Here is a 24,942-nt window from a genome sequence, read left to right as displayed (position 1 = left end):
CAGCTAGTCTGGCCATGGGTAAGTCATGCAGCCGGGGGATTGGAGGAACGAGAGTTCTGGTCATGTTATTACGGGTCAAACAGGTCAGACCGATCTGAGTAGATGGCCATGGAGATGCTAAAGCGAGTGTCTGTGGTGAAGTTTTTGAGGACAGCGTAAGCCGTCTTGTGAGGAATTTTTGATGCAGGGTTTATTGATATTCTCCCCAAATGATGTATTTCTTTTTTGAGATTGTTAGGAGATTACAATCGAGTTCAGCTCTGCTGCGGGACATGTACAGTACTTTGAAGTGTGTAGTTGTAGGTATACGTTATGATGTGGATATCTTATTGTTCTTTATCGGATGTATCTAGGGGGCAGGTATGTAAAAATATGTTTAATGCCCCAAGTTTTGGGGAGCGGCCAACGCAGGTCCTTCGGGGGTGACATATGCCTGTCTAATGTTAGTAACAATTATGAGATATTCAGTGACCAACATACCTTGCTCATTCCACCGTCAACAACAAAGTCTGTTCCGTTGACGAAGCTGCTCTCGTCACTAGCCAGGAAGACGACGGCGTGGGCCTGCTCGATGGCCTCACCAAAACGGCCGGTGGGGAAGTGAACCTCACGACGGAAACGCTTGGCCTGGTCGTCACCGAGCCAGTCTTGGAGAAGGGGGGTGCTATTGGGGTCAGCAATGAGCAAGCTAGGTTGTTACGCTAGAGACATACTTCAAAGGAGCAGGGCACAGGGCATTGAAGCGGAATCCCTCACGAGCGTGCACAATAGCCAACTCACGAGTCATCGCCAACACAGCGCCCTTGCTAGCAGTGTATGCCAACTGCGGCGTGGCAGCACCAACCAAAGCAACCACACTCGCCGTGTTGATGATACTACCCCTCGTCTTCTTGTTCCTCCGCATACTCTGCACAGCATGCTTGCTACCGAACCACACACCCTTAACATTAATGTTGTGCGTCAAATCCCAGATCTTCTCCGGGGTATCAATAGCATCAGCATCGTCTGCGTGCATAATGCCGGCGTTGTTGAAGATAACGTCCGTTCCACCCCAGCTATCCTGCGAGTCGACCATGCGCTGCACGTCGGATTCCTTGGAGACGTCGCACTTGATTGTTTCGACGCGGGGAGCTGTGGGAACGACTTCCTTCAGCTTGGCCTGGGCTTTCTCGAGTGCGGGTTCGGAGATGTCGGCCATGAGAACGTTGGCGCCTTCGCGGGCGAAGAGGATGGAGGTTTCGAGACCAATGCCACTGTCCGAGTCAATATGGTAAATATTGAGTTGATTGTAAGGATACGCACCCCGCGGCACCGGTGATGATGGCATTCTTGCCTTGGAGACGTCCACGAGGAGCAGCCATTGTGTTCTATCGGAGGTCAGTAATGCGGGGTAGTCGGAGGCTAGGAAGTAGCAATTTGAAGATGCAGAGTCTGGTAAGAGGAACAAGTATGTACTCTGTTGAAGAATTAGGTCTTGGATATAGTGATCGAGTAGTGTATATGCTCAATGGCAGGGGGAGAGAGAAGGTTAACAGCTCAGTTGGAAACGCGGGGCACGTGGAGTAGATTAGATAAGCCAGATACGGAGCATATCCTGATGTAGTATTATGTACAACCATTGCAGAAGCAATTGCATACAGATCGATAGTTAGCGATTATCTGATTTGTCACTATCTCCGAGAATCCAATTGATTCGTATATAGCTCCGTATATGGCCTAATCTGGGGAAGTCCTGACTCCTGAGGCACCGTCGCTATCACCGGGGGTTGACCGCTGATAAGCGGCCCCGATGATCTCCCCTCCCGTTTCACCTCCCTCCCCCCTCGTCGCCAATTCTGTGAATTGCTGCTAGCTCTCTAATTGTGAATAACCTGGACTCAATTGACAGATCGATATATAGCACAATTAGCCACAACCATGTCTGAAGTCACAGTGGACAATGTCGCCGAAATCCTCCTGAACGACTCCGCCGTGAAGGTGGCTGGTGTCGACGTCGACGGCCAGCTGCGCGGCAAGCTGATGGCTAAGAAAAAGTTCCTCTCCGTTGTCACTGAGGGATTCGGGTTCTGTTCCGTGATCTTTGGCTGGGATATGCACGACCAGACATACTTCAAGGAGCTGGGGATTAGCAACAGCGAGAACGGTTATCGGGATATTGTTGCGGTGCCGGATCTGAGCAGCTTCCGGAGGATTCCTTGGGAGAACAATGTGCCGTTCTTTCTGGTTAGCTTCTATGACCCGGACACGCGCGCGCCGCTGTTCGCTTGTCCTAGGGGCTTGTTGAGTACAGCTGCCAGCAAGGCTGAGAAGGCCGGGTATCAAGCTATGGCGGGTGGTAAGTTCCAAGCAACCGGATTATGAAGAGCTAGGCTGATCTGTATAGCGGAGTACGAATTCTACCAGTTCCGGGCCCCAGGGAACCATCCCACTCCCGAGCGCAATGCGTCGTCGACAGCCACCTTCCTCAAGGAGAACCCCGTCGAAGCGCTTCCCCCATTGACCGAAGGCATGTTTGGGTATAGTATAACGCGGCCGATTCACAACCAGGATTACTATTACGGTGTTTTCAACGCGTGCGAGAGCTTCAGATGTGAGATCGAGGGATGGCATACTGAGAGTGGACCTGGTGTTTATGAGGCTGTAAGTGGTCCTTAAGTGGGTTGGGAATGTCGTTGCTTATACTTCTAGGCACTGCAATTTGGAGAAGCGAAAGAGATGGCAGACAAAGCTGGTTTGTTCAAGTATGTTGTTAAGGCGATCGGCACCAAGCATGGCATCACCCCCGCCTTCATGGCCAAACCTCGTCAAGGTTTGCCTGGAAATAGCGGCCACATTCATATCTCGTTGATGAAGGACGGAAAAAATGCTTTCTTCCGCGACACACCCGACCCGTCGCCGCCGTACGCAGACGTGGCGCATCTATCGGACCTGGGGCGACACTTCCTGGCTGGAGTTCTCACCGGACTTCCGGACATTATGCCACTGTTCGCCCCCACGGTAAACTCCTACAAGCGTCTGGTTGAAAATTTCTGGGCTCCGGTGACAGTGTCCTGGGGTTTGGAACACCGAGCAGCGTCCGTTCGAGTCATCACACCGCCCACGGCTAGTCCCAAGGCTACTCGGTTAGAGGTGCGGGTACCCGGGGCGGATTGCAACCCACATCTTGCCCTGGCGGCGATTGTCGCATTGGGATGGAAGGGTGTGGAGAAGAAGCTGGAGATCCCGGTCCCACCATTGTCCAAGGGCGAAGATATGGGTGGTGCTAGCGACCAAGGTGTTCGACTAGCTAAATCGCTCAAGGAGGCTACCGTTCGGTTTATGGAGAAGGACAGTATGGCGCGCGAGGTGTTTGGGGATGCATTTGTTGAGCATTTCGGAGGGACTCGGGAGCATGAAGTACGCTTATGGGAGGAGGCTGTTACTGATTGGTACGTTCCCTTGCTCGTTTCCGTGTTTACAAGACCTGAAAGCTAACTGTCGCAGGGAGGTGAGACGTTATATCGAAACGGTTTAGTCGTAAGGACCGCGAGGATATGTATATAGTCGGAACGAATAATGAGCTCGTGATTCAATGTCCATGTTCTAGACCATACCACTGTAGCCAGACAGCTCCGGCTGTACATATTACTTGCTTGTGAGATCACATGTCTACCGGCCGATATCGATGTACTCCGGAATACTCTATGCCCATATCCCCATATCCCCCCGAACGAATGCCCTCCGGAATCGGGAGGATTCGGTCCACAAGGGAAAAACAGTAGACTTTCCGTACCGAAAATCACCGAGCAAAGCCCTTGCTTTATGGTGATGTTGTAGAGTCATACTGACGTTTGAGCCGCGGCTATCGGATATGCGGGGATCGGTAGTCACAATAGCTAATATAGCTCTCTATCTGTGAAGACACATCGAATTAGACATGGAATGTGTGTGTAGATAGATATCAATTGCACTGCTACAGCTATTCTATTTGTCTTACTGCCTCGTACAGCATTGTAGAACCCGATGTTTGTACTCCTACACCGGAGGAGGGGAGCGATAAGAGTCATGGGCGTATTACCGGTGTTACCCTGTCGGCCGATATTTCAGCGATCTACCAATGAGCGGATATAGAGCACGCGGGCGGTCGGTAATGATACTGTCTCCGCGGAAAAGTCACGTGTTTTACCATGCCTTATCAGTCAACTTCCGCTCATCCAGGACGAAAACGGAAGGACCAGGTATGGATAGTAGTGGTAGGGTGGCCATGGGCCGCGGCTCATGGGTCTGACGTAGTCCTTGCTCGGTTATCGTGGCTATATAGTAGATAAACATCCCTCGTCCATTCACCTCTGGGTTACGCTAACTGCATTTCTCTTTTTTTCATACTACACAACTATCAACATGGTTAACGTCGACGCTCAGCTCAAGGACGTCGCCGTCCTCGGAGCTCTTAACGATGACACCCGCAAGATCCTCACCAAGGATGCTTGCGCTTTCCTCGCCATCCTCCACCGGACCTTTAACCCGACCCGCAAGGCCCTCCTGCAGCGCCGTATCGACCGACAGGCCGAGATCGACAAGGGCAACCTGCTCGATTTCCTCCCGCAGACCAAGCACATCCGAGAGAATGACGCCTGGAAGGGCGCCCCCCCGGCCCCCGGACTTGTTGACCGTCGCGTCGAAATTACCGGTCCCACCGACCGCAAGATGGTCGTGAACGCGCTCAACTCGGACGTGTGGACCTACATGGCCGACTTCGAAGACTCGAGTGCGCCCACCTGGGACAACATGATCAACGGCCAGGTCAACCTGTACGACGCCATCCGTCGCCAGGTGGACTTCAAGCAGGGCAACAAGGAGTACAAGCTGCGGACTGACCGGACGCTGCCCACACTGATTGCCCGTGCTCGTGGCTGGCACCTCGATGAGAAGCACTTCACCGTTGACGGCGAGCCCATCTCCGGATCGCTGTTCGACTTTGGTCTCTACTTCTTCCACAACGCCAAGGAGCTTGTTGCCCGTGGGTACGGTCCGTACTTCTACCTGCCCAAGATGGAATCGCACCTTGAGGCTCGTCTCTGGAACGATGCGTTCAACCTTGCTCAGGACTACGTTGGTATTCCCCGGGGTACCATCCGCGGTACTGTGTTGATTGAGACTATCACTGCTGCTTTTGAGATGGATGAGATCATTTACGAGCTCCGCGACCACAGCTCCGGTCTTAACTGTGGTCGTTGGGACTACATTTTCTCGTTCATCAAGCGTCACCGCCAGAACCCCAACTTTGTCCTGCCTGACCGTTCGGATGTTACTATGACTGTTCCTTTCATGGACGCCTACGTTAAGCTCTTGATTAAGACCTGCCACCGTCGTGGTGTTCACGCTATGGTAAGCTTCCTATATCCTGCTGTGATTGATCAATGCTAACTTTGCAGGGTGGTATGGCTGCTCAAATCCCCGTCAAAGACAACCCCGCTGCCAACGACAAGGCCATGGAGGGCGTCCGTGCCGACAAGCTCCGTGAAGTCCGTGCTGGTCACGACGGTACCTGGGTTGCTCACCCCGCTCTGGCTGCTATTGCCTCGGAAGTCTTCAACAAGCACATGCCCACTCCTAACCAACTCTTCGTCCGTCGTGAGGACGTCAACATTGGCGCTAACGACCTCCTGAACACCAACGTCCCCGGTAAGATCACCGAGGATGGCATCCGCAAGAACCTGAACATCGGTCTGTCCTACATGGAAGGCTGGCTCCGCGGCGTCGGCTGTGTCCCGATCAACTATCTGATGGAAGATGCCGCCACCGCCGAAGTCTCCCGCTCGCAGCTCTGGCAATGGTCGCGCCACAACGCTTCCACCGCGGAAGGCAAGAAGATCGACAAGGCCTACGCTCTGCGCCTTCTGCAGGAGCAGGCCGACAGCCTTGCCGCCAGCGGCCCGCGGGGCAACAAGTTCCAGCTTGCTGCTCGGTACTTTGCTACACAGGTTACCGGTGAGGAGTATGCTGAGTTCTTGACGAGTCTGTTGTACAATGAGATCTCGTCTGCTGGTAGCGCTGCGAAGCTTTGAGGTGTGAGGATGGTTTACGAGATATGATTCCCCTGTATGTTAGGCTTAATTATTGTTCAATTTGTGATTTCATCGTAATTTGTAGCATGACTTGTACGAGTATGCATTTATTCGTTAAGAGTATACTCTGTAGGCCAATGTCGACCTCGACACCAACGAGCGATCCTCAGCGTCTGATCTACCAGCACCACCAACGCCCACGTTCGAGCCCTGTACACCTCATCCGTACTATCGACGATATTCAGCGAGTCAACTTGTCCAGCTAGGAATAGTTCATAATTTTTGATAGGTACGAGAAGCAGGGAACATGATAACATTCAAACCCAAAAGGTTGTGGCCTGCCATTGGGGCGCCGACGAAGTTTATTAGGACACCACGTTCATTATTGGGGAATACAGGAATCGGGATGGAGAGAGGATGAATATGGCGGAGTGGGAGCGTTGGAAGGGGGCATTTTGGGAGAAGAGGAGAGAGATTGTTCAGGAGATGCAGGGAGACTGTTAAGGAGAGTACCAGATGTGAGGGTTATCGAAAAGGACAGCGGAAGAAGGGACCAAAACACGTCCACGAGCAAGTGAGTCATGCTTAGTGAGTAGCCATGTGAATCAGCTACTCATTCGCCCTTATGTGCAGGTTCGACGACCACATCCATAGCTACCATATCTGGGAATTTCATGGAACCTCTCACGCCAACATACCTGAAAAAAACTGACACAAGAAAGGACTCGGTAAAGTGAAAGGTCTGCCATGCCCTGTATATGAATGTCTTGAAATACAGCAAATAGTCGAAGATGGCATTCAATGAATTGGATATAGCAATGAATGTTGAATAACAGTTCACCGGTTTTTCTCCTTCGAGAAGATACTTTCTCGCTACATGTAGACCATACTAGGTTATGCGATTAATTTTTGGGTCTTCAAAAAGGCAGCTCAGTTTAGTCATGCACCTTGCTAATATGACTATACACTTTAGCTTCAGTGAGTAGCCTCGTACGTGTGTATTGTAGAGCAGAGTTGCTCGTTGGTGAGAACATGTACTGGAGATATAGGGTTAGGGCTTTTCAGAAACAAGAACTTGTGAAATTCGCCTCTCCTACGCCACTTAACAGGCTCCATCTTCCTCTCTGTCGGCAGTTCCCCGCTCTCGATTTTTCTTTGTCTGATTTCATTTTGAAGCGCCATCTTCATCATGCGCCCAGTACCGCATATCCAAGAAGGACTGCTTATGTGGCTGTTATCCGTGATGCGAAACTGAGGTGTGACGGACTCCGAGGCAAGATCAGCTGGATCGTGTTTCTCACTTGGGTTATTGTGGAAGTAGGATGCGGCATCTACAACGATACGTCCATCAATCTTCACATGATTGTGGTCAGCAGTGATTAGGTGTTTTGGCAAAACATATGCTTACATTACGTTCAACCTCATTTTTGCCAACTGTGTACTGAATCAATCCTGAGTACGCTATGTGGTGAAATCCGTGAAGGTCCCAGAATCCACGGCCCCGGGCAATGGCCCTAGCCTCCACCTCTTCCTTCAAAAGATGGAATGACGCCGGGAACGCGTTCAGTTCGGTGATGGCTCGTGTGCCAGCGTAGTTGCAGATAGCAAGCATCCCGTTCGCGTATCCAAAGCGCTCAACGAGACGATAATATTCGCACAGTATAGGTCTATATGGACCAATTTGCTAAATACATTTCTATGATGCTTCACCACATTGATAAGCTCATTTCGCCACTGCAACAGCACACCGGACCTCAAAACAATCTTTTCTGGTCCGGCCGAGTGTTTCGATTAACATATTGCTAGTCTCCTCCATCCGCTTATACAGGGCGTTGTCTCCCGCACAGTGGCCATCCTGCCATTCAAAGCTCGCACCGTTCCAAAAATACATGGGCCCCTGCATGTCCTCAAGCTCCCACCGCTGCTGCTGAACCCCCGTGTCGTTATTATCAGGCTGTAGCTCTGGCAGCGGGTTGATGACAATGAACAGTCTATTAAAACGCTCATACCAATCAAAGAAAGCGGGCAGTGGGTCTGGATCTCGGTTTTTCTCTAGAAGGGCCCTTGGTATTGCAATGCGGGTAAAGTATATCCCAGGACAATTAAGAGCTCGGTAAAGAAGATCCGGTTGGAATGTTCGATCATAAGGTTCGCTAATGAAGTCGTCCCATTTTTCCAGCGGGACATATAAGGTGTCCAGCAATGGATGAAATGGGCGCACGAAGATAAGTTCATCCTTGCGGGAGAATAACTTAAGGCCCTGCCCACGAACCCAGGCTGAGGAAATACTGTGGGATTCGCGGCTGACAAAGTAGCCCGGAACATCGATTTTGACAGGGTCTAACAACTCATGGCGGAACTCAAAAGCCAGATTAAGCTCGTCGTTGTCAGGGTCGTAGCCCTGTTCACCCTCTACAACGCGTCGAGGACACCAGCACCCTTTTTTGTAGAAGTACAGTAGTTGTCCAATTTTGTCCGGCAAGGCGTCCTGCCATATCTGGTTGCGGAGCTCTGCGGGGAGTCTTGAGAAGAGCGGAAATTCAGCTTGTGTTTTCATGGCGGCCAGGTGTCTGACATGCAAATGCGTAATGTAATATAATAAGATAGAAGAGAGCTCAGAGGAAGAGGCCAGATAGTATAAAGAATGTTGTTGAAAATAACAGAGTCAGTACTATAGTGACCGAGGCTGACTTTTGATCTGCAGGAATTGGTGGCTGTGCCACTCAGCTCTAATGAGGGCTTGTATTCGGCTGTGTTAGTATTTTACAATGCTTGCTGGATATTAGGGAGTGAACTACATAATGTAAATGCTTCACTGCGTGAAGTTTGAATGAAAAACTTCTCATGTGATCAAGGCAAGAAATTCACTTTAAACCTGTCTGATGGCTACTTAGTCAAAAAATCTCGCTGTGAAATCATCACTCTAGTCAGTGGCACCTATGCTATATCCTAGCTGGTTAGTATGATGTTCAAACTAGCGATGATTCAATCATTGACATAACATACACTACATGACAAGCGAGATCTTCTTTGCACCAGTCAACTTTGTGCATGGTCCATAAGGACACTACATTAATCCTGTTCTATCTCAAATCATGCCAGACAGTGTCATGTGTACGCGTGCAAATTCCCCAACAGTCAAAGGGTTGACAATAGTCAACAAACAGCATATCACTGAATACCATCTGTCACAAATGAGCACACTGCTGAATATAGAAATTGAAGCGCTAATATTGTGTCAAGACAAGTGGGCTTGCTTTTTGAATTGGCCCTGGATAACCACAAGCTCATGCCTACAAGAGGATCATGGTGTAAAAGTGGAAAGTTTCACTTGTGAAAAAATGAAAGTCTGTTTGGCGCTGGCTATCTCCGCGACCTGTACTTTCATTATTTCAAGTAGGGATTGAATGTGTGGGAGGTCATTGCTGACCCAAAGCTGTGTTCTGACTCCATAACGATCACAAGAAGCGATATTAGGGCACCTCCTGTTGTTTCATGGCACACAAGTATCTGACACATCGTGCATTCCACAAATCTCGAAGACCATTTGGCATTCAGCTCTGCTGCGATCTCAATTGGGGTTATTTCCTTTACAAGATCTCACATCTGGAGATACGATGAAGAAATGACCGGTGTTCACAATCGAAAAGCATCCTTCGGTTTCGACGTTCACCTAGGCCACCATGCCAAACCGTAACTTGACAGACAGACAGCTTCCATGTTGTCCCAGGCAACAAGAACCTCCTCGGAATAGCCGTGGGGCTGAGAGCTGACAGCCACAATGCCACGATATGAACGAGGTCGAAGAGTAGGAAGGCGTTTGACGAAGATAGGGGTGAAGGAAAATAGGACGAGAGAAGATCAAAAGTAGTCCATGCCGGAAGATTGACATTTTGCATTATTAGCCGTATGTGGTATTTGCATACTTGCGTTTGACAACCAAACCTAGTAAAGTCTATGCTGTCAACCGTGGTTCGTAAAATATAGGCTCGTTGCTACATTATTGCGGCTCCTGGTGGTACGTTCTGAGGACACAGGGATAAAGGAAAGCAAGAATGTCATTCTAAGTATATTAAAATGAAATGTTACAGTGCCGAAAAACGATGCTCATAATCCGAATACGTCGCTGCCATGTCGGGTCGACCGTCATGACAACCCCCCATCGCTTCCGCTACAATCCCAAGCTCGCGAGCTACCCCTTAACCAACGTAACCGATCTCCTTGGCTTGCATTTGTCAGGGTCCTCCCAATACCAAGCCGCGGGACAGACCGCTTCGGCCGCCTGGCCAGCCCAAGTCTACGAGGGCAGTTGTACGAGCTCATGCAACACGAATCCTTGGCCCGCGGCAAGCGAAGCCCACTCACTGGATTACAGGAGAGCCAAGTTGGGGAAGAGCCCTAAGATGGTCCTGGAGGTTCTCAAAATTGGTCGTGGTGCCTGGAGCCGGTTCGACATGATTCCGAGGCTTGGCTTTTTTTCTCGGGTAAGTTTTTAAGACACTGCATAAGCTATATCTGGATGCGGATGCGATGTGTAAGCGTTACTTGTGGAAATCATTCAAGTATAATCATTAATTCGTGACTATTATCTATTGTTATATACAGTTGGGGAAACCCCGTATGGTACAATGCAGCAGCTAACTTGGCAAGTCGGTCCACTCCGGTACCCTCATGGGCAAGTACTTGTAGCTGTAGTCCAGCAAGTCGTCCTTTCGACGCCGCCATCAACTCCCAGGGCTAGCGACGAAGCACCGGTACAAGGTGCTGGATGCAAGCCGACTGACAATGTTCCGACATAGTCAAAGTGCCACGAAGTAACCCTGCCCGAACAGGCCAGCTCTCTAAATATAGCGAGATATTGGGGCATCGCAAGACCAGCGAAGCGACAACATGTGCCGCGCCGGCAATGTGGACAGAACAGACCACGTTGCAGTGGCCAGCGTATGGCCCCGAAGACCCAATGGAGCATGTTTGTAACCGACCACCGCATTGCCTATCCCCGCATTATTTAGGTAATGAAAACGAGGCCGGATGTGGAGTTGCCGAAAAGGGTTATATGAGGGATTATCTCGCTGTCCGGGGAAATCGTTTCAGAGTTTGGAGAAAAAGACACGGATCGGCATGCGACATGAATCGAACGCCTGCCGCTGTGCGTACAAACATCGTTTATTCCGGTTTGGCGCAGGTGAAAACACCCCGGACTGTTCCGGCTTTGTAGTTGTTCATCTGGATCTCGTTAGCAGCTGTCTGAGAAAGACGGGTAGGATGAGGCTCACAATATCAGTGACACTGGCATAGGTACCAGCCACCAGCACCACAATACCAATCAAGAACACACAGATGTTGACCGCTCCCAGAGCCAGGTTGCGGGGCTCGGTCCACTTGCCCTCCTTGAGGAGAAGGAACCACATCAGGGCGGGGAAGTAGAAGGTGAAGCCGGAGATGAAGAGGGACGAGGAGATGGACAGAAGGTCGTCGAAGAAGGGAATGACCTCCGCAATGACAAATGCGACGATGGTGGCGATGGTGATGACGACCAACCAGGTAATCCAGCCCATCGGGCTGTTGATAAACCGGATGGGCGAGTTCTTGTAGATGCGACCGTGAACCAAGCGACCCAGGACGACGGTGTTGATGGAGCCACTGATGAAGATGACGGGCAGGGCGACGCCGAACGCGATGCGGCTGATCAGGCTTCCTGCAGAAAGCAGCGCGGGACTCTCGACGCCGGAACCGACAAAGGCGTAGACCAAGGCACCGGTCAGGGTGTAGATGACGATTTCCACAATTCCCAGGGCCCAGATAGACTTGATGTATTCCTTGGGGGTATGCATCTCGTCCATGAAGGAGAACTGGCACATGGCGAAACTGTAGGCGAAGATGATGTTGGTCAAGGCGACAAAGGCATCCGCAAAAGTAGTACCCGGCTTAGGCCAGGCAGACCAATCAACAGCCGCCAGCCCGCCGGGGGCGTTGGTGGACTCGACACCGGTCGCGATGATGGTTATGCCAATGGCGAGGATAATGGAGGCAAAGTCGACGTATCCGAGAATAGCGACTTCTGCGAAGCTGGGAGGAACGGCGACCAACAGCAGAATAACAGCGGAGACTACGGCGAAGACGACGGAGCAGACATCGCTCTGCGTGATGTTCTGGAAAGCAATAGTACCGGTGAGGGTGTGGGAGCCCGTGAGGAACAGCAGCTGCAGGACCAACATGAAAGTGACAAGCTCATAGCCAAAACGACCCATCATAAGCTTCCCCGCGTCGGCATAGTTGGCAACCAACGGAAACTTCAGCTTCACCTGACCGACCAGGTAACTGGTGTATATGGCAACAAAGCCGATGCCCACGGTACAGATGATGCCCGCGACCATGCCCAAGGTTGCGAAAGTGGAAGGAATCGACAAACTTCCGAGGGCAATGGCCTCGACGATGAGGACAATGGTGAGACGCTTCCAACCCAGACGATTGAATTTTTGCACACCGTGCTCGTAGATATGCTGTTCACGCTCACTGATCTCACCGATCATATCGCCATCGTAGACGGGCGGCGGGTTCACCTCGCCCTGCTTCTCGCCGTAAGGCTCCATGGCCTTGTGGGTGGAGTGGTCGGAGATGTCTTCGGAGGAGCCCATGATCGAAAGCGGATGTAGGGAAGGGAAAATGAGGGCCGGGAATGCAAGAGGAAAGGATTCTGAGTTGCGGGGAGACAGGAAAGCGAGGGAAGAGACGGGGTAATAAAGATTTAGAACAGCCGGCGCAAATGCGGCACATTTGCCCGTCGCGTGTCTCAGTATCTGTCATTGTATGATGTGGTTCGCCACGCCAGGAACGAATTTATCTCCAGACGGTATCATTGGCTACATCTAGGGCTGAGAGTTCTTGTTAGTAACAAGGTTGACTGGCTGTTATCTTGACTTGGGCGTGGAGAAAACTGCATTGGGTTAGACACCCCCGGTGCCATCGGCCATTGTCCGTAACGTTATCTCTTTCAGCCGATGAATAATGATTAATGCTACAATGCACCCACTCTCCCCAGATATTGGACTATTAACTCAACTTAAGCTACGTGCCGGCCGCTTAGTTGGAGTAGTCTGTCTTGTTGGGGTAGGGGGTGACCACCGGCGGATCCCGGCTGCCGTATGTTTCTTGAACATGTCTTTTATCTCGTACGCGTAGTGAGCACTTCGGAGTAAAGCTATTCTGGTTTATCTATTCGGAAATTTAAACTCGGTCGTTTTTCTGGTCGTATCATGCCTTGACCGGTCGGAGATAAACACTATTCAGCTGTCAAGAAACTCAGTTCGAGACATTTTCTAACACGATTGATCCTCAAGCCAGCTGTATTATCTCCAAACCCACACGAATTCAGGCCCTGAATCATGGCCTAACTTCTCCAAGGCAACAACATCATGCATGCCAAGTATCAGCTTGCGCTCCGAATGATGCTTGTCTCGTTCGCTGAACAATTCTTCGGCTGCAGAGCCTGTACATAATGAAAATACAAACAGCCTGTCGTTGTTGGCTTCTCCAACCCTCCATTTCCCCTGCCTGACGTTAATGAGATCATCGATCATCATGTCCATATCCGCGGACCACGGAGAGTGTGCGGACACCGTTGCAGGTCGGGCACAACGGCGGTGACTCGCTTGTTGAAATTGTCGCCGATGCCATGTCTTGTCAAAGTTTGTTGGGGTTTGTCACCGGTCTCCCCGGAAAATGCTAAGACTCGTTTGCATCAATGTAACGCCGGAAATGTTTCATTTACGGGAAATGCATATGATCTGCATTGCAAGTGACCGGATTAAGGTCGCGGCACGTTTGCCTCGTTTTTCAAGCACGGGGAGATGACCCGCCTTTATGAACTCATTGGAGACAACCCCGGAACCACATATGTCTGCCACTGTCATCCAAACATTTATCGATTTAGCCGGGAAGTTCCTGTGCACCCAATAGCCTTTTCTTATATCGAAGCCCGTGTTGTCAGTATTGGTTCATAGAAGCCTCCCGGGATCTCCGGCGCCTGAGCTTGTGGCTCAACATGCCGCTTTGATTCGGATATTGCTGGAAATGGTTCTAACTTCATCGGCTTGCCTCTGTCTCGCTGAATGACTTACGGACTCGCCGGGGATATCTTTTTCGACATTCGTTCGTAGTTTGAGTTTCGTCGCGATACATCGATAGAAGTGGGATCCCTGGTTGGGAATGGCTCCCCTCAAAAGGAATGCATTTTCCCTTCGTTGAAAGTGTCGGTTCCTATATTCCTGTAATATATAATGTTTAGGCTTTCGTTAGACCTTTGCAATGTTATTTCTGTGTTTGCCATGCTTACAGTAGAAGTTTCTACGCACCGTCTCACTATATATATCGGTTCCCGAGCATGATGTCTTACTGGCCCAACGGTAGGCCTTCCGGCTCGGGTAGCTGCTCTATGAGTATGGTTTGCGAGAAACTCAGGCTGATGACCGATGGGGATATGTGAAGGCATCTATCCGTTTGTATCAGAAACTTACCGATTGGATCGCACGTGAGTGCTTAGTCAAGGTATAAGACAGTGCCCGAATCTGTCTAGGGACTCCAATGCCCGTAGGTTCCTATCTGGTGATATAGCCAAGGACTTGCCGATTTCACCTCTAGTGTCTTCACGATGCGCACCTAAGTCGGACTCCATATCTTGACAGTATCGTCCCATGCTTATGGAGCCAAAAGCTTGCCGTCTAGTGGAAAGGCCACTTCATTGATGTCGAAAACTGTCCCTTAGTGTCTGTAAACCAGCTTCTCAAATTTGCCTACATTAGGCCCCTGGGAGAGGTACTTTGGGATAGCGTCCTGGGTGGCATTTCTTACAACACTGGTTTTTGGTGCGCATAAAAGAGCCGAAGAATAAACTTCAAGCGGCGCTTTTTCGATAACTGATACTTTTTCAGAGCGAAGCGATCGGAATAGCGTAGAAATTGGGATATGGCAAATCTTTCGAATTCTGCGGCCTGAACTATAATCAGCATAATAGCAAACCAGTTCTTTCATTTTGTTGGCGACTTACCTTACCCCTTTCACGCTAAGCTCTGTGGTTAAATCAACGGCCTCAAAATGTCCGGTTGAAGTCAGCACGCCCATTACTTACAGCCACCTAAGAATGCTTCGATGAAGAGAGTCGTATATCTTGTGCATCTTGCATGGCTTTGAGACACCGGGTCCGGTACTGACCCGTGTATCGGAGACGCATAAGACGCTCGTTTCGTAACGCTGCGTCCTTGCTCTCAAGATGACCTGACTCCAGGAACGTTGTAACTATTGAGATGCAGTAGTCCAGCAGTAGTTGAAGTATTTGACGAGGGCCCCCACAAATATTGAGACATCACGTCTCCGGAGGAAAAGAAGTAAAGCACCAGGGCGAATATGACAGGTACAAGACTAGGCATAGCAACGGTCAAATGGTTTAGGAATTCAACAGTGACTTGTCGTGGGTACTTGTCGCACTTGTTTTCCAGCAAATCCAGGAGCATTCGATTGTACCTGATATCTTGTCCAGCCGAAAAGAGCTTGTCTAGAACAGACTGTCCTCGTCAACTATTTTGCGCTTTGTCTTTGCATCGTTCAACAATAATACTGTCAAGGCAATCTATAGAAATGTTCCGCTGGCTCGCTCAGTCAGAATGGTACAAAAAAAAGTCCCCTTCTAGCTCGTGGTGATTTTTGACAAGCTGTCATATGCCGTCATCTATCCTACGACCATTTTTTTCTATATCAAGATTAATCGCAAAGTCTGCCTGCACATAAAAATCTAAATACTAACTGAGGATAACCGTTTTGAAGCTATTCTGGCCATTTTGGGGAGACGTTCGCGTCTCTTTCATACCTGGTCTACCAACTCTCTTTTAGAATTATTATCGCATTCATCCAAGCTATCCAACCCAAGGTAGAAATTGTGAAACGCAATTCTGTTTCGAATCATGTCATCTAAAAATACCCAGAGGCTTCCAAAATTGGATTGACTGAACATATCTGACTCGAGACCTAAAAATCTGTTGAGGACGACTTTCCACGGGTACTCTAATTCTTCAACGCCAGCATTTTATTCAAAAGGCTCAGAACCATTGCAAGACCGGTGCTTAATCTGATGTTTCTCGTGTCACACTGGCATTTCAACACTGGAGGTTCTCAGTGTTCTCTAAGGCTCTGAATGAACTTGTCGACAAGAACAAGAAACTCGGAAAGATGAGTCTTGCCCTTGCTAGGACACCCACATATCCAGAAGCTGTTCTCCCCATTGTGCTTCCAGGGCTCGAACATGTGATCTTTCAGCAGTCCATTTGCAGGCATCAGGAGCCCTTTTTTTGCCTTGCGACTTCTGTCACGTAGTTTCAAAATTGGAGCTGCCTTGATTTCTCTCGTCTGATCGGTATTCATAGACGTCATTGAGAATAAACCCGTGCAAGGTAAGCATGTTGCAAATAGACATAATGGAACGTGTTGGAGATGTGGTAACAACAAACAGCCATTGGCACAGGATATCTCAATAACGCTGATCTGAAGTGCTGGGCGTATATGCTACGAAAGGCCAAAAGACTTGGATCACTGTTGATAGCATGAATGGACTTACAAGTGCTACAAACCAATGGCCCAGTTGGTAGAGATGAATGTAAATCTGTCGACTTCCTCAAAATCGAAAATAACATGACCCGTCCAGTCACCTCCCAGGTAAACTCCCCTGTCTCTGGGATAGACTTTGCCTCTCTTCTTGTGTATCATTCCATGGAATTTGTGTTGGTGTTCATTCTGATACACTTCCCTTTCAACTTTTTTTGGACTGGCGAAGGCTACAAACTGAAGACTTTGACGATGAGCATGCTATTTTTTTTTTTTTTTTAAAAAAAAAAAAAGCACCGTTGTCCTCGGTTTCGAGGAAGAGATACGGTCTGTGTTCTGTTATCTTGAAAATTATATCCGCCGTCTCCCTATCTTCTCACTGCGTTATGTTCATCTGGCTCATTGAAAGACTTTTGCTTCAGGCGCCTTGTTCCAGCTCTCCAGTGATGGCTTCGTGAGCTGTGGACCACAATGCGTGTTCGTTTTAGGAGATTTAACCAGGGGATTCTCTGGGCGTTGAACATCGATATAATTGAGCAAAAGCGTTCTTATTCATTGAAAAACTACAATCGTATATTCTATGATATTTTCTATGTGTTCCCACAGTTCCTTGCAATGTCATGGTATGCCGAAGAACTGTCGGGAGTGAAAGAGAGCGAGACAGTCAAAACCCTTTATTGACACCTTCCCATTCGGGCCAGTCCCTTTTTGCCCGTAACAAGACACCAGGCCATGAAGCTGGTGGTGCTTTCTGAGGCTGCTTCAGTGCCTGGTCAACGACAACATCCCCTAGAATCTTTTCAATACCAAGTCGTGGAAATAACTCTTCAGCAGCATTTCGAAAATCCTGGCTTTCCTGATCCAACTGAGTACCAAAGTCGATAAGAACTGCCTGACGGACAAGACGGGCAAGAACACTAATACGCTCCGCAATACCTGGGCTAGTATGCAGGGCAATTGCCTGCCAGATCTCGTGTACATCTAACTCGGCGACTTTGTGTTCGCGAAGATAGTCTGCGGCTGCATCAGCGCCTTCGACTTCGAACCGCTGAGGACCATCGAATTGGGTGGCGCAGCCGATGTCATGGAAAATGCAGGCTACGAAGAGAAAACTCCGTTTTTCGTGAGCCCAATGTGACTGAGATGCTTTAGCAAACCATTCTGCAATTCGAAAGACACGGACACTGTGGTTGAGAATGGCGGGGGGTAGACACGATAGCGCGAGGTTGTAGGCGCCCCGGGAGAGAGTATCCGACGGTAGGCATTCTGGATATTTGTTGGAACCAGTTGATTGATCAGAAATGGCTGCAAGTGGTGGACACATGGTGAATAAGGACTCAGATGAGTAAAAGAAACATGGTTGCAGTCGAAAGAGTAAGGCAGAAATGTAAACTAATCAAACAAGCAAACAATGCAAACCCAATAATTATCGCGGTAAATATATATTGTACTGAGACCTGTACGCGCATCTGGTTCACAGGAACAGTTTCTATACACTGCAGGTTAGTTAAATGCTTATAACACCATTTATTCCCCCCCTAACAAGGTCAAGATATCTCAAATATGTTTCATGGACTGAGATGTGGTAGCTGTGAAATTGTTGGCATGGATGAACTCAATGATTTTGATGACCTGCCGCACCCGGATACATTGTTCTGCCAGCTGTGGCAAGATGATACCCTGTGGAAGAGCTGTGAAACATAAGGTGACAACCTATCTCTAGATGCAGCTAAATCTCCTATGCCGGGTTTAGCTATACAAAATGGGCAATGTGAGTTTCCGCAGAAATTCACTTCAGAAGGTAATGCATACACACACAACGGCTGCCAGGAAGATAGTATCAATGGAACATCTTCATCACCTGGCAAAAACTTCATCAGTACCTATGCACAGCAGTCCTTCAAGTATTGACGGGGCCACCTTTGAGCATGCTTCCCTAGAAGGGATCGCCACTGTTTTCAACGAAAACCTTTGTGGTTTTATTTCAAATGTTTCGACCCAGAATGATGGAGAAACTGTCTGGAAAGCCGCTGTAACTACGACTTTTCTGCTTTGGGGAGGGCTGGTTAATTGTCTAATGAGCCTAGATGTCTCTTTAATGGTAGTTTATTATTTTGCGATGGCATTGTTTAATGCAAGAATCAATCCAGCTGATCCACTTCGACATATCACCTTCGATAACGGACCTACCCTGATTCTGCCGAACTCTGAATTAACCATGAAAGGCGTCAAGGATGAGACTATTGGGAAGGCCTTTGGCACTGAAGTATATGAGGCGATCAGGGATAGCATGTGCAGAGGATGAAAGTAGAGCAAGCGAAGCCGTTAACAGAATGTGTATCAATGATTGTCACGAGGCATGGAGCAATTGTTAATCTATCTCTAGACCTGTATCGTGGTATTGAAATCAGCGGTGAGCTGTACAGCTAAATCCTATGGCATTCTCATTCCTCCTTGACCTTACCTTGAGTGATGTACAGTTTAATTCCGTTTCCTACCACTCCTTGGCCATTAGGAACACCTTCAAGATACATAACACGTTCATCTCCTTCATCACCCGTTTCATATACAGTAACATTGCATCCCTTCCAGAAGGCCGTTTGGTTTTTGCCGATAATCACCGTAACACGGTTTTGGCGTACATCCTCAAAATCCACAGTACCGTCAAGAGGCCTCGGTTCAAAAATTAGATAGTGTATTTGGTAGAGCTCATTGAAGTGCTTTTTATAAAGATAATTCGAATCCAAGGAAGTGAAAGGTTGGAAAGGTTACTCTTGTAACTTGAAATCTTCCATCTTTCATCCCGGGAAGGAAGCCCGCGAGAACATTACTCACCCTCTATACTGCAATGGAATAAACCAGCTTTCTCATTGTGGCCGATGCAGACGGTTGAGTCATAGCCATTTCGATTGGCTTTGATTTCAGAAGCTTGATGAAGTGATGTTCGACAATGACACAACCAAAAGTAAATTTCGAATAGTATCACCTGTCCATTTCACTATGTTCAATTCATCCAGTACAATGTCCAACAATACGAACACAGCAAGTTGGTTTTAAAAACAATATGAAAGGAGACAAACCCTTTCATTGAAGGGAAAATGTACCACAGTTCAATAATCATTTCCTCTTAGCCACTCATCTAAAAGGAGCTCCTTCGCGGTTGGTCTTTTCTCAGGGAGCCAACGCAAAGTCTTCCATAGGAACTGGAGGAAAATCGCCTTATCATTAGACTCAAGCCGGGAGCCACGAATTTCCAGCGACTGCTCTGGAATTTCTATGGAGGCCTTCCAAATACCTACGACAGATTAACAAAACTTGCGAGCAAATATAAATATTCTTACCATTCCTGTCCCAAAGCTTAAGGCTCGCTTCACTTCGTCCAAAAAAATCAACAGGGGTGGTCCCAGAAGAGAAATCATTTCCGCAAACCGCTGAGCGTAGTCTGTCTCATTCTCATGATTTCGACTCTTGAAAAGATGTCCTTGCTCGAACAATGTCCATGCCTGCAATGGAAATGGTTAATAAATGTCAGAACACCCGGTCTGTGCGCTTACCGTCTGGCCCAAGGCCCATATATCAACCTTATTATCCCAATTCATCCCAGCATCGCTTCTGGTTCCCTATATACATTTGGCATTATGAGGCCGGTTTGTTTTTCTTTAGCAAATCGCGCCTCTCCAAAATCGGCAAGATTCGGTTCACTGCTAGTCAAAGGCATCGCACGCGTGGCATAAATTGTGCGATCACATAGCTGCTTTTGAGGGGCGGGCTTGGAAATCTCATCTTCCATTTCCGTAAGGATTGATTCGTCAACAATGCCTAAAAGGATATTGTTTGGCTGCACATCTAAAATTTGATTAGGAAGACCATAGGAGCTGGTAATTAAGGTATTCCTTACCCGTCTGGGTAACTTTGGCTTCATGGAGGTGATCTAGTGCAATATGGACAAATCCGAGGGTAGGTCGAAGGAGATTCTCTGGCAAAGCATCGCCCTCAAGACAATGCATACTATCACGGATTTCGATACCAGCAGGCTGATACAGGAGACATGGATGCATTCCATATGGCCCAATAACTTCAAATGAGTTAGTGACAAGCCGAACATACATTTCACCACCATGAACGTCAATATTAGCTTTCAAGTAATTCGAAGTCTCAACTTCTGGGAGGTGTCGCCTAGTTCGAACGTGCACTTTCAGGACTGAATAGCGCTCCTCACTTCTGCAACATCAGCTCATATTCCGATAAAGTATTTATATGCACTTACCGTAGGTCTTGACATAGCCGTACAGTTGACGATGAGCCGAAGCCAAGCTTAGTTACAACCTGATATCGAGAATTGAAAACTTCACCAATGTGAACTGGATAGTAGCGCTCCTTCAAATAATCCGGAAGAGTTTCTTCTTCGAATTCTTTAGAGGGATCTAAGATATCGAATCCTGAGGTAGGAAAAACGCGTGGTTGGGACATTTGAATAGAGGCCGCTGTCCTGCGCTGGGAAGGCCATAAGGAACTTAGTTTTGAGTGGCTTCGACGTTGCAAGGGTAAAGTCAAATGCCTGATTGTACGGATATATGGGAAAAGCAACCTCATCGTTGCTTAGTATAGAAGAGCTACGACCCCTGAGTATTTACTTACCAGAACCGCGTTCCTGAGCTAGGTTACTTCTAGACGCCTTGCCAGGCAGTGTACTGCCAACTACAGTACCAAGCTGGCGGCGACAGAGAGCTTCAAGGACCTGGTATTATAATCAAAGCTACTACAATGTTCAATTCATTTAAGCGGTTTCACTTTGCTCTAGAGCGGGAAGGAAGATGACAATGGTGTACATGTTGAATAATTCGTTCGTAGAAATGAACAGAGTAAAGATCTTGAAAGTCAAAACGGGTCGATCTGCAGAACTAACGCCGCAACAGGCTGAGCGCTCCTCCAACCAAGTGTAAGCTACCAGTGAAGAAAGCCTGTATGCCGCCTTTTTGGTTGCTTATCTGTTCTGCAAGCTTTATGGCACCCTGAATAGTGGGCTCCGTTGAAATTGCGGTGTCAGGATGCATTTTCTTCCACAGGGAAGAATATATTGTGCAAAGGTCAGGGAAGGGTGTTTCTGGCACTTTGAGTGTTTTGTCTGACGCAACAACAATTAGCTTGATATCCAGTCACAGCTGATATCTGGTTTTTTTTTTTTTTTGTTACCTATTCTCGTATATCCATCCTCCCTCTCCTGGTACGTAGTGAAGATGACATGATCAGGTTTTGCATCATGCTTCACGAGAGCACGCGCTAAAGACTCCAGAAGAGCCACTCCATCACGCTCTTCGGAGAAGTGACTGAAGATAAGAAGACGATGTCTACGACTATTTAGCAACCAGGAGTAAACATGGAAAGTGTGTACTAACTGTGGCACATGTGCAGCATGGACGTTCTTGGCAAACCACTGGGCGGCTTGTTCAAGACTCAGTTCATTATGCGCACCATCCAAAAACCACTGTGAGTTTCCTTGTTCTATTATCTCAAATCTCCCAATCCACGAGAAATTGTCAATGCCCCTAGATATGTCGTCGGCGTCCAACGCATGACCTTTAAGTTGCAGAAACTTCGTAGCCAACTCGAGAGCCAAAGAGCAATTCAATCGCTGCACTGGAACGCTGAGCACCCTACTGTTGGTAGGCAGAATGTTGGAAGAAGAAACGAATGTCAATCCGGTGTTCTTTTCGGCCGCACGCTTCCGTAGGACTTCACTAGGTCCAGCCTCTTGTGTGACAGTGAATGCAGGTGCCCCAGGTTTGAAAATGCCCGCTTTATGCCATGCGATATCCTCGACCGTAGGGCCTAATTGTGCAACGTGGTCCAATCCCAGAGACGTGATAGCAGTCGCAATAGGCCTCCGTATAACGTTCGTGGCGTCAAACTCTCCACCATGGTGTGTTTCGAATATCGCCGCATCAACATTTTCCCTAATGAAGGTGTGGAAAGCCAGCAAAGCTAGAAACTGCAAATAGCGGGGTTGCCTCGAGGCTTCTGCGCATCCTCCTGAGCCTAGCGGTATAAGGGCTTCCCAAACTTCGAAAAAGTATTGTGTAAAGAGATCTTCCGTTATTGGTTTGTCATTGATCTGTATTCTCTCTCGAATGCATTGCAAATCAGGAGAGGTGTATAGCCCGATCCGTGCTGGGAATCCTGTTCTCAACGCATGCGTGCGAAGAAAGGACCGGGTGAAAGCGCAGGTACTTCCCTTTCCCTTCGTCCCGGCAATATGAATTATATTCAATTTGTCTACATCGCTTTCCTAGAATTAGTAAGCACGACTGCGGCGATGCAAACTAGATGTGACTGAGCATCCATACAGAGTGGCCCAGCGCTTGTAACCATTCCTTCATGCCGACTAGACTAGATATCCCCTTTACAGTTGGAACACCGCTGGGGGTCACAGATTCTTGTGTCGTGGAGGGTGTCGCAGGGGTTTTTGGTCGAACTTTCCGTCTTCGCGTCTCAAGGAGCTTCAATGCGTTCTGTTATTTTGTTAGCTCGGACGCATCAAAGTTTTGAGAGGAAAGACCTCATAGCTACGCCGCATTTTTGCAGTATTTTGCAATAGAATAAGTCCGAGCAGCTAATCGTTAAAGGAGGGGACGAGCAAGTTAGGTAAGACGTCAGTTCTGCGGACATTAGAATTTAGGGCGATTGTAGTAACTTGGTGTTTCTGCTTATATAATTAATGACTAATGAATGGTTCTTGCCACGTCGCTAGCGGAGATTGTGCTGAGCATTGGACACTGATGTCTCCTATCGGCAGTACTGATTGGCCATGGTTCTGCAGGATGGGGAGCTGATTAGTGCTTTTGGTAGTCATTGACATTTCCTGCCCGCCAGAAAAACTCTTGACCACGTCGTGTCCCGCGCTACCCGCGGAAAGTAGATTTTATCAGGCGTCCTCAAACAGTTGGCAGGTGCAGGGCTTGTAACACTGCCCACAGGAAAGATTCAACCTATTTCCCGCCCACGGGCAGGACGAAACGATGGCGGACATTTCGCGTGAAATGCCAATGTCAACTTCCAGATAGCTGCAGCTTTCTGGAGTTTCCTCTCTTCTCCCACCCAAAATTTTCAACATTCGTCTCGCGCTCTTTTCTCCCAAATCCAGAAACCATCTTAGGCGCTATTGTGAATTATGTATAATTGTGTCGGCGGTTGTTACATATTCAGATCATATGCTGCTACCTCAGTCTATTTAGATGACTACAAGACACTATTGTTTCACCGATGAAAAGCATTAAATGCAAATTCATGCCCTAGCCACAGCCTAGTTCATCTAATCTTTCTGCAATTTTTCCAAGATGAAATCGTGCCACCGGGAGTTGAACAAGGGAATCCAGTAAACTCGAGATTCTGACACCGTATTTGCTTTTGCCTCTTGACAAGTCCTGACACTCTCCTTCATGGCCCATCATCCACAGGGCATGAGCGATTGAGCATCGCACGAGACCGGCGTTCAAGCCCCCGTTGAGCTTAATGCTATCCAAGGCTGACAATGCTTCCTGCCAGCGAGATTGCCCGTGTAAAGCTCTCGCAAGAGACACCTAGATACGGGAAATGTTGACCTGGCAGTGTAATCTGGAGCGCCAGATGATAAAAACGCCTGTCGGAGGTCCGCCAGAAGAGACCCTGCTTCTGCGTACATCTTCCGCTGCAAAGAGCTTTCTGCAAGTGACATTCGTAGTCTGCCTGACATCCGCATGACTGCACTTTCTCTGTATGCAAGCCAAGCATTGATGTACGGTTCATTGTACTGTTTCAATAGCTGTTTGGTACGGCAGATAGTTTCGCTCTTCCATTGCGCGTCTGAGGATCGCGAAGAGGCTAGAAGTGTTGACGCCAGTTCATGGCGAAACGAAGCTTGTTACCCTTTCTCAAGACACATAGCGTCATATTCACAAAGCACTCGGCTTAATTGTGACATCATTAATCTCCCAATTTCTCCATTTCTGTAAATCCTATCAGCTTTTGGTATCAGTCAGACAAGACACGAAACATACCGAGGCTCAATGTATTTATTCCTTGGAAACGCATGGCAAATCAATAAAAGCATGTGCCATCGCCACTTGCTCACTTCGATGGGTGACAGACGCTGTGTAACACAGTACTGAACCAGTGGATGAATAGAGATATTTCTAAGCCCGTCCGATTCCTTACTGTAAGAAATGAACGAAAACGAAAGAAGCCCTTCAATGGCCATGTCAAATTCAAGGTCGCCTTGTGTGATATTGGTCAGACAGATTTCGACGCCTTCATCTTCTGGACGGAG

General features: G+C 48.4%; 8 protein-coding genes across 8 annotated transcripts; 2 read left to right on the top strand and 6 right to left on the bottom strand.

The window, feature by feature from the left end:
* Positions 1–266: 266 nt before the first annotated feature.
* On the bottom strand, positions 267–1,507 carry EURHEDRAFT_410568 (putative short-chain dehydrogenase/reductase family protein). The gene is made up of 4 exons (XM_040781392.1): positions 1,303–1,507; positions 714–1,253; positions 481–664; positions 267–433 (listed from the first exon to the last, which is right to left on the bottom strand). The coding sequence occupies exons 1-4, from the start codon at positions 1,359–1,361 to the stop codon at positions 377–379; spliced, it is 840 nt and encodes a 279-aa protein (XP_040640474.1). The 5' UTR covers positions 1,362–1,507; the 3' UTR covers positions 267–376.
* Positions 1,508–1,637: 130 nt separating this feature from the next.
* Positions 1,638–3,706, top strand: EURHEDRAFT_410566 (glutamine synthetase family protein). Its single transcript, XM_040781391.1, has 4 exons — positions 1,638–2,335; positions 2,384–2,640; positions 2,689–3,428; positions 3,484–3,706. Exons 1-4 carry the CDS (start codon positions 1,918–1,920, stop codon positions 3,512–3,514), a joined length of 1,446 nt encoding a protein of 481 aa, XP_040640473.1. The 5' UTR covers positions 1,638–1,917; the 3' UTR covers positions 3,515–3,706.
* A 674-nt stretch (positions 3,707–4,380) lies between these two features.
* Positions 4,381–6,047, top strand: EURHEDRAFT_452368 (malate synthase; the record flags this gene model as incomplete). The annotated part of the gene is made up of 2 exons (XM_040784025.1): positions 4,381–5,367; positions 5,415–6,047. 2 exons carry the CDS (start codon positions 4,381–4,383, stop codon positions 6,045–6,047), a joined length of 1,620 nt encoding a protein of 539 aa, XP_040640472.1.
* A 1,571-nt stretch (positions 6,048–7,618) lies between these two features.
* Positions 7,619–8,684, bottom strand: EURHEDRAFT_410564 (uncharacterized protein). Its single transcript, XM_040781390.1, has one exon. The coding sequence runs from the start codon at positions 8,602–8,604 to the stop codon at positions 7,771–7,773; it is 834 nt and encodes a 277-aa protein (XP_040640471.1). The 5' UTR covers positions 8,605–8,684; the 3' UTR covers positions 7,619–7,770.
* A 2,529-nt stretch (positions 8,685–11,213) lies between these two features.
* Positions 11,214–12,685, bottom strand: EURHEDRAFT_452267 (putative amino acid transporter; the record flags this gene model as incomplete). Its single annotated transcript, XM_040784018.1, has 2 exons — positions 11,214–11,273; positions 11,324–12,685. The coding sequence occupies 2 exons, from the start codon at positions 12,683–12,685 to the stop codon at positions 11,214–11,216; spliced, it is 1,422 nt and encodes a 473-aa protein (XP_040640470.1).
* A 4,490-nt stretch (positions 12,686–17,175) lies between these two features.
* Positions 17,176–17,975, bottom strand: EURHEDRAFT_410560 (uncharacterized protein). Its single transcript, XM_040781389.1, has one exon. The coding sequence runs from the start codon at positions 17,962–17,964 to the stop codon at positions 17,305–17,307; it is 660 nt and encodes a 219-aa protein (XP_040640469.1). The 5' UTR covers positions 17,965–17,975; the 3' UTR covers positions 17,176–17,304.
* A 1,775-nt stretch (positions 17,976–19,750) lies between these two features.
* EURHEDRAFT_514030 (kinase domain protein) lies at positions 19,751–21,110 on the bottom strand (the record flags this gene model as incomplete). The annotated part of the gene is made up of 6 exons (XM_040786229.1): positions 19,751–19,935; positions 19,982–20,013; positions 20,034–20,143; positions 20,269–20,486; positions 20,539–20,858; positions 20,908–21,110. The coding sequence occupies 6 exons, from the start codon at positions 21,108–21,110 to the stop codon at positions 19,751–19,753; spliced, it is 1,068 nt and encodes a 355-aa protein (XP_040640468.1).
* Positions 21,111–21,381: 271 nt separating this feature from the next.
* On the bottom strand, positions 21,382–23,293 carry EURHEDRAFT_475152 (bifunctional folylpolyglutamate synthase/dihydrofolate synthase). Its single transcript, XM_040785402.1, has 5 exons — positions 23,197–23,293; positions 22,985–23,149; positions 22,037–22,926; positions 21,834–21,988; positions 21,382–21,765 (listed from the first exon to the last, which is right to left on the bottom strand). The coding sequence occupies exons 1-5, from the start codon at positions 23,212–23,214 to the stop codon at positions 21,542–21,544; spliced, it is 1,452 nt and encodes a 483-aa protein (XP_040640467.1). The 5' UTR covers positions 23,215–23,293; the 3' UTR covers positions 21,382–21,541.
* Between the last annotated feature and the right edge of the window lie 1,649 nt (positions 23,294–24,942).

The sequence above is a fragment of the Aspergillus ruber genome (assembly GCF_000600275.1).
Source record: "Aspergillus ruber CBS 135680 unplaced genomic scaffold scaffold00007, whole genome shotgun sequence".
Lineage (NCBI taxonomy): Eukaryota > Fungi > Ascomycota > Eurotiomycetes > Eurotiales > Aspergillaceae > Aspergillus > Aspergillus ruber.
This window is presented reverse-complemented; position numbering and strand designations above follow the sequence as displayed.